The 11,120-nt window shown below is 37.0% G+C and overlaps 2 protein-coding genes across 5 annotated transcripts; one reads left to right on the top strand and one right to left on the bottom strand.

The window, feature by feature from the left end:
* The first annotated feature begins 91 nt into the window (after positions 1-91).
* Positions 92-2,183, top strand: LOC118059683 (large ribosomal subunit protein eL33w). The gene is made up of 5 exons (XM_035072615.2): positions 92-239; positions 403-438; positions 940-1,168; positions 1,264-1,306; positions 2,002-2,183. Exons 1-4 carry the CDS (start codon positions 208-210, stop codon positions 1,303-1,305), a joined length of 339 nt encoding a protein of 112 aa, XP_034928506.1. The 5' UTR covers positions 92-207; the 3' UTR covers position 1,306; positions 2,002-2,183.
* A 1,778-nt stretch (positions 2,184-3,961) lies between these two features.
* On the bottom strand, positions 3,962-10,886 carry LOC118059682 (protein HESO1). Of its 4 annotated transcripts, XM_035072611.2 has the most exons (11): positions 10,467-10,750; positions 10,252-10,341; positions 8,898-9,010; positions 8,635-8,795; positions 7,972-8,136; positions 7,218-7,390; positions 7,041-7,136; positions 6,445-6,514; positions 5,322-5,452; positions 4,987-5,097; positions 3,962-4,861 (listed from the first exon to the last, which is right to left on the bottom strand). In XM_035072611.2, exons 4-11 carry the CDS (start codon positions 8,771-8,773, stop codon positions 4,265-4,267), a joined length of 1,482 nt encoding a protein of 493 aa, XP_034928502.1. In that variant the 5' UTR covers positions 8,774-8,795; positions 8,898-9,010; positions 10,252-10,341; positions 10,467-10,750; the 3' UTR covers positions 3,962-4,264. The 4 variants fall into 4 exon arrangements, with proteins under 4 accessions (XP_034928502.1, XP_034928505.1, XP_034928501.1 ...); XM_035072614.2 differs by lacking the exons at positions 10,252-10,341; positions 10,467-10,750 and adding an exon at positions 10,762-10,886; XM_035072610.2 differs by lacking the exon at positions 10,252-10,341.
* Positions 10,887-11,120: the final 234 nt, after the last annotated feature.

The following is an 11,120-nucleotide window of genomic DNA, read 5'->3' on the forward strand; positions in this document are numbered from 1 at the left end:
CACCATAAAAGCTGACATGATAAGCCCAAAGAGCTGTTTCCTGAATTAATGTTTCAATATGGGTCTAAACTCTATAGGCCCAACTAAAGGTTTACGCTTTTATAGAAACAGCAGCAATTAGGGTTTTACGTTTCCATCTCGCAGCTTCATAGTATAAGTCACTTTTAGCGAGAGAGGAAGAGAGAGCTCTAGCCTCAGAGTTTGAAAATGGTGAAGGGACGCCAAGGAGAGCGAGTCAGGTCTGCGATTTATACAGACATATATTTTTTTATACTTGCTTTAATGTTTTGAAAAAAAAAAGAATCAATTTTTTGTTGTTTAATTAAGAAATTGTAGATTGAAGCTAATAAATGATTGCTTTAATGTTTATCTCTCTTTCTCTATGTGCTGTTCGTTTTTTAGGCTTTATGTCAGAGGAACAATCTTGGGCTATAAGAGGTAATTACTATAGTTTGGAGCTTGGCTTTTATACTCTGTGTAATTTTAATTTGTATGTCTTTATGATTTCTCCGAGAAATTGAATAAGATAAGAAAGAAATTAAGGTTATTTAGATCAAGGGGTTTGGTTATTTAGAAACTGTTATGTCAATTGAAATATTGTCACTGGATTTCATAGTTATAGTCAAAGGTGGCATTTGCTAGTTTCTAGAAAACGCTTTGATCTTTGTTCAAAAGATAAGCAAAAGAAAACTTTTTTTTTTTCGATGTCAGTTCAAGATTTGCGGTTTTAGCTTGCATTTGTTTACGAAACGAACTATATCCGAATTTCCAGCAATTTTAATTGATTGACAAGTCAGGGAAAAGAATATGATAGATTGGTTGGAATTGTTCGTGCGAGTTTCAGTAAATGAATATTGTTTGTCACAGGAAATGGAACTTAGGATTTTGTTTTTGTTATGTGGATTGGTCTGGAGATTAAAATGTTATTTTGGTGGTTAGGTCGAAGTCCAACCAATACCCAAACACATCTCTGATCCAGATTGAGGGAGTCAACACCAAGGAAGAAGTTGCATGGTATGCTGGTAAGCGCATGGCATACATATACAAGGCCAAGGTGAAGAGGGATGGGACCCACTATCGCTGCATTTGGGGCAAGGTCACAAGGCCTCATGGAAACAGTGGTGTTGTCAGAGCTAAGTTCAAGTCCAACTTGCCTCCAAAGTCCATGGTATTGTTAAAAATAGCTGTTGTGATTGATATGTGATCCTTTCTGGGTATTTGGATTTTTGTGTATTGATTTTGCGTTTGTTTTTTGTATTTTAGGGATGTCGTGTAAGAGTTTTCATGTATCCCAGCAACATTTGAGGTACAGTTAACTTTATGTCATCTTTACTTTCCTCTTTGAATGTGCCAATCATCATTACTTTCCTCTTTGAATGTGTTAAGCTTAATGACTTATGTATTGTTTTATTGTGTATTTATTTGAATTTTGCCTGCCTCTCGAGTTCAAGAGTCTAATTTAGAAGTTTGACGGGTTAACTAACCAAATAACACTTTGGTTGCTTCGTGGTGGGGGATTACTTTGTGGGGAATGATTTTGAGAATTATACATGGTTACTTTTGATTCTTGAATAATGATTTTCTCACAATGGATCCTTTTGTGTTTTTGGAGATGGATGCTAATGTTTCAATACTTCACTGGAATTCCATTTTTCAGCGAATGGAGTGGCAATACCAGGGGCCGTTATTATCCACTGAATCTGTCAAATATGCTTTTATTCTTAGAATTGTTGCGGTGTGTAATCTTATACATGGTTGAACAGTGCTGCATTATGGATGGATTGAAAGTGCAGGCATTTTACTTGTATGTGCATTATTTTGGATTCATTTTATTCCATTGCTAACCAGGCTCGGATAACATTAGAAACATTTTTATTTTGGATTCAATTCCTGTCAATGGTTTCACGCCTCAATTTAATAAAGTCCTAGCTTTGTTTCAGTCACATTTTTTCATGGTCTTTTATCTTGATTCTAATGCCTGCTATTTTTTTCCTCTTGCAGTTCCTCAGGCTCTTTACAGGTAGCAGCGTGGGTCCATTCGATGTCTTGTAGGGATTGTCGTTTTACTTTTTATAAGCTAAGTTTAAATATCGTATGAGCTGAGAATGATTGACGGACTTTGTTTCTAATTTCAGTATCTGTTTTCCACCATTCTGTCTTTGATGTGAATGGTTTTGCGATCACCTTTTCCTTGATTTAAACTTTAAGATCTTTGGTATGATGAACAGGATGTGGCACATTGATTCGCGCAATAATTCTTATACTGTAACCGAATGTGATAGGGCCAGAGGGTCGATTCATTATATAGACAAAAGCATAAACACGTTTTGCAAGAAGAAAAACAGGAGGCTTTGAGGTGAATTGCTGTCCATGTTTTCCTTGCAACGTTCATGGAAGAAAACCGTAGTTAAGTAGAAAAGAGCACATGATTGGACGTCCAAATTACTCCATTTTTTAGCTATCCGCTGTCCCACCTATCGGGTAAAAAACGCAATAAAAAAAAATGGAAGGATAACTTGGTAAAGTTTATCATTATGGAAGTGTGAAGATTTCCCTGCAAATTATTATACAGCTAGAATTCTGAAAAATTCGTGAACAAGAAACTTTATCCTTTTTGTCGAGAAAGGTGAAAATCAAGATAGCTTGTTGTGTAATTAGAGTAGAAATTCTGGGGAGATATCAGCTGCACTTGACACTGCGTTTGTGATAGCTTCTTTGTTTCCTAGGATAAACACACCTTAAAACTTGTCATGAACTTACCGGCTGCAGTACGTCTCCGTGGCCATGCTAAAGGCTGTAGCTTTCCCCTGAGTTATAGCTCTCCAACGAAGTATCCTGCCATGCCTTTTCTTTACTTGAAGCATGGGACCTGGGCTACCTTTCCAATTTTCAGTTTGCTGATCTGCTCCAAATAAATACCTTTCCTCTATTTTAGTAAGGAATCAACAAATCAGTAGAAGATTGATTCAAAAGTTCAAAACAAGAAGAAAAAACGAATGCCAATTCCTTAAAAAAGGGTACCAACATGATATATCCACCCAAAGATATCAATCAGACCAGCTGTTCTAAGAGTTTTTTATTTCTTCTCAGCTTGAAAAGCAATGGCTGAAGCTATAGTTTCTGCTGTCATTTGAAGAACTGACCCGGTGGTTAGTGAAGCAGCTTTTCTTTACAGAGCCGCAAAGGAAGTTGAGGGGTTCAAGCTGAACTGAAGCGAATGAAGTGCTTCATGAAAGATGCTGACCAGAAGCAAGAATAAGATGAGCCTGTTCGCAACTGCATGGCTGAAGTCAGAGACGTTGAATACGAGGCAGAAATTTGCCAGAGGATAAGCTCATTCAAACACTTCAAAAAGGGTTGGAGGGGAAACGATATTTGGTGGTCCTAGATTGATATTATATGGGGAAATGAAGCGTGGGTTAGTTTAAAGCCTGCTTTCCCTAAAGGAAAGGAGGGAAGCAAAGTTTCAGTAACCTCGCTAATTGAATGTTTACATAGTTAATAATTCATTTTCTTCTAATTGAATGTGTTGTCGCTCAACTCAATTTGTCTGAGCTACCAGTATCTTGTGTTTAAAGCTAGTATTTACTTGGATATTGAGCAAACAATTTTAGAAACCGAAGTGGTGTTTACCTTGCATTCTAGCAGGCGAGATGGTACCATCGCCTTGCGTATTCACTTTGAATCTGCTGTCCATATACCTTTCTTGGTAAGAAGGAAATAGAGTCAGAAGTGTTTTGGTACAACACAATTGGAGTTTGGAGGTAAAATCAAACAGAACCACATGTGGGTCAACAAATCAAGAAGCATGATTGAACATAATTAGGACGCCTTGTCAATTCCCATCTTGTGTTCATAGTAATTGGGAAACACAATCTCTCCCATCTGCAGCTGCCAGAATCCTGAAGCAATATATTAGAGCAAATGTTTTTCATGCCTGTGCATGTCAAAAGGAGTCAAATGGTAAAAAGATATGCTCCGGTAGTGTTTGTTTATACCAGGAAGATATGGCATCTCTCATTTCAATCGAATACTTAAAACAGTCATGCACTTACAATCTAAAAATATTTTCCCGAGATGGATGCTGATGGTGATGGTTCAAACAATGATCACACACTGATAAACTGCCAAGTCCAGTGACTAGGCATCAACCACATAACCCAGGGACCACTAAAATACTTCGGAAACGCTCAAACAGCTGCACGATACTATTTTCTTCACAACAACATGGTAGAAACTTTCAATATGAGAACTGCTGGAAACTCTATTGATCTGATTTAGGCCTCCATGCTGGCTGCCCTTGAATGTGATAATGTGGCACATATCTTGGCCTGGTTGAATTGTTGGTCTGATTTTCCTGTCTTTGGTTGGTAGAATTGATTGAACGGCTTCCCATTCTTTGGGAGCTCAAATTGCTGGGATGACTTGCCCGTCTTATATTGAGAGTTTGGGAGCTCGAATTGCTGGGATGACTTGCCGGACTTATATTGAGAGTTTGAAACTGTGCTTGTGATGGTGAATACACAGACCTGCTAATTTGTGAACGAGTTGTACTATGCTGGCCAGCCATGTAGCTTGAGGTCCCAACTGGAGTCCTGACGTGGTGAACAGATGCGTAGCCTGGGGTCCCAACTGGAGTTCTGACATGGTGACCACCAGTATAGCTTGAGTTACTAGCTGGTGTTCCTGCAATAATACGTGATATTCGTGGCCTGACTAACATGTCCAAGAAAGAAATCTGATTCTGGTTAGCCATCACAAGTCTATGGTGGGTTGTCTGAATAGCTTCAGATATCCTCATCAGGTTTGCAGCACTCACAGCTCGTGCAGTATTTTCTGGCTGCTCAAAGGGATCCTCGATCTAAAATATCAGCAGTGGCGAGACAATCAGCAGCAGTGGAAATAACAACATCAGCTATCATTAGTTTAGTTTAGAATTTTGTTTTTCTGGGGGTGGGGGTTTTATTGAAGGAATGAGAGGATTACAAATAATGCATAAGTTCTGGGCAGCCATCTCATGTTGCTTCTGATTTCTTCCCACTTCCCCGTAAATGGACAAATTCCTAGCTCTGTGGCCTTTGAACTTATGTCATAGAACTGCAAATATACAAAACAGCTTGCATACATCAATAAAAATATGGATATACAGCCAGCTACCCCAGAAAATGGGAAAAGCAATTTAGATATAAAAAAAGGTAATCTAGATATAAAACAGCACTCGCACAAGTCAACATGTCTATCATCATGTACTACAATTGCTGGAATTACCTCCTAGGCAAATAGAATTGCAAATATAATTAAAACAACACAAGAATTATTACCTTTCTAAGGAATGAAATGAAAAGCTCAGACAAAGAATTTCGATTAATTGCTCTGGATTTGTTTGATCTATATCTAGATATATTAGCAGCACATATTTCTCCAATATGTCTTTCTGCATCAGTCCTCACACCTACAGAACATATTGGAATGCAGGTCAGAGAGATACTTCAACCAAGCTATTAATTACTGCTGATGCTTGTAGAAGATCAGATCAGTTTTTATGCAATGCAAATCATATGTTATATGTCCAAAATAAATTGCAAGTTGAAACTACCATTTTAGGAAAACTTCAAGATGAGATGAGCTCCAAGTGATATAAGTCAATAAATAAAACATTGTCAAAATTACGAAAAACTGACTGAAAAAACCGGAGACATTTTATCATGTTTTAAGCCTTATCAAGAAAATGTCAAGATCAGTTCAACTCACTCGATAGCTAGACAGAATGTGCTTCAGACTTCGAAGCAAGACCAAATGAAAAACTATATTATGAAAAAGAACTTGTTTCAAACCAAGTTGTAGATTGCTAACTGTTAATTGAAAAAATCATCATCAAATACTGAGACAGGTTGGAGTTCATCTACTAGCTACCGACTCATATTTACTTCCCAGAAGTCATGAGAAACTGTAACCTGGCACAAACAACCATACCACATGGATCTTAACTTGAAATAAATTGAGGACTATAAGTTTTGTAACTGTAATATACTAATTTGTTCTCTGTATCAAATAAAATTACAAGCCAAAAGGCAGTATGGGGGATCGGGGAATCTTTTATACAATATGATATCATATTCGTGCTATGTGCAGTGCTTGGAGACAGCAACAATTGTGGCTCCTCTGGGAACCAGAGGGCCTCCTTGAATCATCTGTTCAGGAGTACTGCCAGAAAGGCACAGGCTACAGTTACAGAGGTAAAAATCAGACTAGTGCAAATCCACAATGCATGAATGCATTCGCAGCCACTTACACACATGCTGAGAGAGGAAATTTACTAATTAAATTCCAGACTCATCGTTAACTGTGATCACATAAACAAGGAAGAAATTAATATTTTTAGAAACAAATGCAAATAGCAAAGGCTTAGTGTGTGAGCTTATTTGGATTAAACATGAGAATTACCTGTAAGATCATCAATAACATTTCTTGGGTAAATTTCTTTGAGGGGAGGTAAAATGGCAGGCACACAAGTCTGCAAGAAAAACCATAAACAAAAAAGAACTTAATAATTCCTTACAGCTATAAAGAAATATATCCAGTAAAGCACAGAGGTAGGCTACACTCTAGCTATAGAGGAGACCAATGAACATGAAAGAATGAAAGAAATACAGATTTACAAAGGCCAGAAGAACAATCAATCTATCCATTATCTGCACGTCCAATGACTGTTTTGCAACTATGGTATATAAATGTTCAGGGGAAGGGGACCACTAGCACAAAAGTGCACAAGAAGGCGCAAAAGAAAACTAATAAAAGAACACTTGACATTGCAAAAGGGCATGCGCAGAAAATAACCAAGATAACAAAGCAATGTTGGAAAAATCATTTAATTAGGGTTATTGGAAGAAGTGCAGAACTTTTAAAAAAGTCCTAATTCTAGTAAAACAGGTCAGTGACATCCATAATAAACACGTTGAAGAAACTAACATGGCAATGAAGTGCAGAGTTAATTCCAACTATTCTTACAAGGTTTAATGCATATAAAGAAAACTGATCACCTGAAAATGGAATATGACAAGCAAACTGAGAGAGTACGAGTTCAATGACCCAGCCTTTGGATTATTTATATTGTGAGTTTTGGCCCATTCCTTGACCTACACAAACATTAAATTGCATCAAATAGATGCACTAGTTTCCCAGGATATTTATTTATTTATTTGGCTGAGAGAATGTACCAGTAGGACCATATCACGAAAACGCCTATCTATCTCATTGATCCAGAACAAGAACTTGGACTTCATTAGACCCTGCATGTTATCAATTGAAACATCGCAAGAGATGGAAGCATTCTCGAATTTTAAAATGGGAACCCTTGCATTTGGGATAAATTGCAACCTCTGCCATCCACCTGCACATCAATTTTGTAACTTGTAATGAAATAAAACAACGATGTTATAGTAAAAGAACAACCCAACAACTAAGAGCAGTGATTTATTCCCCAAACAACTCTTCATCTATCCTTAAAATGAAAACATAAAAAATGAAAATACCCTTCAACGTAATCACTTTTCACTTTATAAATCTGCTCATTGTCGGCATTGGCCAGAATAAAGTAACTTATTTCAGTGGGCAGATTCAGCGAGTCAAAGACAATATAATTACTGAAGTTTCTGATATAAGTTTTTGGCTAAGTCAATTATTCACAACAAATTGCAAATCAAAATCACATGACAAGCTCTCTGATCCAAAGTCTCGTTTCTGGCTGTTACCTTCAATTTTTCAGGAGAATCAACCATTATGACAATGCAAAGCTTTGATAATTAAAACTCTCAAAAAGACTTATGTGCAGGAAAATCAAAAGCATTGAAGTTTTATTTATTGCAAGTTGTAAACTAGGGAACATGGTTATATGGATCTCATAGATTGCTCATGAATGTCTACATGAAGCACGTAATAGGAAACATGAGGGGAAACCATGTAATAATTCACCTCTCTGTCTCAAAGCTTTCAAAACATCTTCTAGTAAGTTTTGTTTGCGCTTCTTCCCAGCAGATGAGATACAAGGACCATTAGATAACACAATTGAGATATCCAAGTCTCCCCATCGAGTGAAGAGATTTGACACAAATGATCCAAATGGCTCCACAGTAGCACCTGTTGGCACAAATAAAGTCATGCATCCACATTGTTGATCCAAAAACAGATAATAAAACTTGATGCATATTTTAAGAACCGGATTCATAGCAGTTTTACAAGTATTGCAGTTTTATCGTTACAGAAACACATTTGCAACTATTGCAGTGGAACCTCAAATACCTTGAGCAAAGTTCAAGCCATCAAGAAATTCACATTAAAGTGTTTATGCAAAACTTGAATTACATTCTGGACAATAGTATCATAGATGAACAGAAAAGGCATTCTAAATTGTCATACTCAGCATATTAAGTTTCAAAAAATAGCATACAGCAGTTGGTCAGTTTTAAATTTAAAATGTCAATTCCTTGGATTCGTATTGTTTCACTATTTTGTGTGTGAGGATCATTTTAAGGATTTCATGAGATGCAATTGTTTTTCTACCACTATTTGTTACATTAATCTCTAGTAGAACGTATTGCATGCAGGAAAGAAATTTGCATTTCCCAGGAAAAATACCTCTCAGACTTTCCACAGATTTAACAACATCTTCCAACTCTTCAATGATTTTAAATCGCACCACCCAATCCTCCCGTAAAGGTTGGATCCCGTCAAGTATATCCTTAAGTGTAGGCTCCAAAACCCTGTAGGTATTCATTGTTGTTCCTTGAGTTATAATGCTGGAGAAACAGTCACACATGTCAAAAACTCAGGTGTAAGGCTAACATCAAGCATAAAGCAGAAAAAAGAAATAGCAGATGGAGGCACAAGTTCCTACACACCTAGAAATGCCAAAATCCTTTCCAGTGAGATTAATGTGCTGGTAAAGGCATCTTGGAATATTTCTTGCGTTGAAGATCCTTCAGGCACTAACCATAAATTTAAATTTTGGAATCTGCACATAATAAAAATAGTAGAAATGAGAGGCAATCAAAGTACAAGTAGAAGTGTGTGAGTGCAGCGCCCATGTCTGTGTGGTGTGTGCCAAGCAACAATCATAAGCAAAAAGATTCCAGTGCCTGTGTTTGTGGGGTGTGCGAAGCCACAATCACAAACTATACATTTTACCATCCATGTGTGTGTGGTGTGAACATGGATGTAGGTTACATTACAAAGAATAGAACATCAAATTGAAAAGACTGGATCTTCTCCCTATCTAAACATTGTATCTCCCGTTCCCTAATCCAATAAACTATGTGTTAGGTACAAAAGAAAGTTCCTAGCTTTAAGATGAGGATGAGAGAAAAGAAAACTCTATATAAAAAAAGGGTTCCAACTACGTGTTGGTTATGGCTCTCTAAGACACATCTTGTGGGAGAAAAATAAGCAATGGCTGGTTAAAGACTGATTACACTGACACTGCTGGTGACATAACAACAACCAGACACACAAAAGATACTGCCGGTGAATTACAAAAACAGACAAGCCGGCAGAGAAGCAGAGGTCTCATTTCTTTTCTTTGGCATTTTAAGCAAATAAAATCACACCTAACATTGAATAGAAATTCATAAACATAGACAGGTTGAAAACTTAACACCCCCTCCCAAAAATTCTCTTCTTTATTGTTTTGTTACCTACAAATTCTGAGCAGGTTGGTCAGATCTCTGACAGAACTAGGTAGGATGATAGCTCTACTAGAAAGGACTCGCACCTATTCTTAACTAGAGAAGCAACATCTTCAGCAATGTTGTTGGCTCGATTTAATTTATTTAAAATATAAAAGGTCTCTAGATATCAGAAGGAGCATCGGACCCTTTAATTGATTACGTTGTTTTGTGATTTAGATATTCCTCCTATAAATACAACATAACATGTTATGATGGTGTCTGGTAGCCGGTGAAATTAATTTCGCATTCCAGTAGAAGATATCTATAAAAAGAAACAAAGTTACATTCTAAATCATGTGATTCAATGTAAATTTTAGTAGTGTGACATAAAGAAAGCTCCATTAGTGTCAGCATAACAAGGGGTGACGTGATACACTGATCCTATATTCACAAACTCAGAGTCATCTAAATTACAGGAGCTTCAATTCACCCCATTAATTTTAACCCAGCAAACACAATCACAAACAATATAAACCCCAGCCCTCCTCTTTAAGTACTCAACAGCACATTAATTAACAAAAAGACTTACCAAATAGCACAATAGAGTGTCTGACTGATCAAAACATGAAAATCACTTAAAACCCATATCCAAATCGAAGTCAGCAACAAAACCAAGTAACTGAAATTAGAAACAAACACAGCCAAAACCCAATTCACACACACAAACGCACATCATAAGAACTTGAATAAATATTGAACCATAGCAAATATGAACAAGAAAATAAATCACCATTACATGATTACCATAAGACATAACACTAGAAATCAACAGAATCCAGTAACAAGAGTACAATCCTTGCTGTTTCTCTCTATCTTCTTGTGTTTGATTGACTCTTGCAGTCAACTGTAGAGTCACCCCCGGGGCTGTGTTAGCCAAGAGAGAGAGGCATCGTACATTTCCCTCCTCCGCCTCGAGTTATTTTCAGCCATTTATATATATAGGGTAATGATTATACAAAAATACGTACATGCAATGAGTGTAAAGTAGACATTAGACGAGAGGATAACTTAGCAGGGAGGGCTTTGGAAGTTACTGTACCTTCTTTGTTTTTTTAATGGTGACCTACTTTGAGATGGGGAGAAAAAGGAGTCAAGAAGACAGCTGCGCTTTGGAATTTAACTTTTGATGTTTGAGTGGGATTTCTTTTTCTTTTCTTTTCTCCCTTTTCTTTTGATGGAATGGAAAAGCGGAAGGGAACGACACGATGTTATTGGAGGGGACTACTTTTATGAGAAAAATAAAAATTGTGACTTGGAAATTGGTGTAGCCGCCTATGTTTCCCTGTCAGGTTTTCGATCTTTACTAGAAAAAAACCAAAACAAAAAAGGAGTTTGAATAAATTACAAGTGGTGTTTTGTTATTTTATATCTTATCTGGAACTGTGTTTGTACGGAATT

Source organism: Populus alba, chromosome 10, assembly GCF_005239225.2.
Source record: "Populus alba chromosome 10, ASM523922v2, whole genome shotgun sequence".
Lineage (NCBI taxonomy): Eukaryota > Viridiplantae > Streptophyta > Magnoliopsida > Malpighiales > Salicaceae > Populus > Populus alba.

What these genes read in the sequence shown, in the direction of transcription:
- LOC118059683 (XM_035072615.2), top strand. Translation starts at nt 208, where the DNA reads ATGGTGAAGGGACGCCAAGGAGAGCGAGTCAG. An exon ending in CGCCAAGGAGAGCGAGTCAG is followed by an intron (nt 240 to 402) that starts GTCTGCGATTTA and finishes TTCGTTTTTTAG; the next exon opens with GCTTTATGTCAGAGGAACAA. An exon ending in ACTTGCCTCCAAAGTCCATG is followed by an intron (nt 1,169 to 1,263) that starts GTATTGTTAAAA and finishes TTTGTATTTTAG; the next exon opens with GGATGTCGTGTAAGAGTTTT.
- LOC118059682 (XM_035072614.2), bottom strand. Translation starts at nt 8,773, where the DNA reads ATGAATACCTACAGGGTTTTGGAGCCTACACTTAAGGATATACTTGAC. An exon ending in TTGTCATATTCCATTTTCAG is followed by an intron (nt 6,515 to 7,040) that starts GTGATCAGTTTT and finishes TTTTTCTTGCAG; the next exon opens with ACTTGTGTGCCTGCCATTTT. An exon ending in TGTTATTGATGATCTTACAG is followed by an intron (nt 5,453 to 6,444) that starts GTAATTCTCATG and finishes TATGTTCTGTAG; the next exon opens with GTGTGAGGACTGATGCAGAA.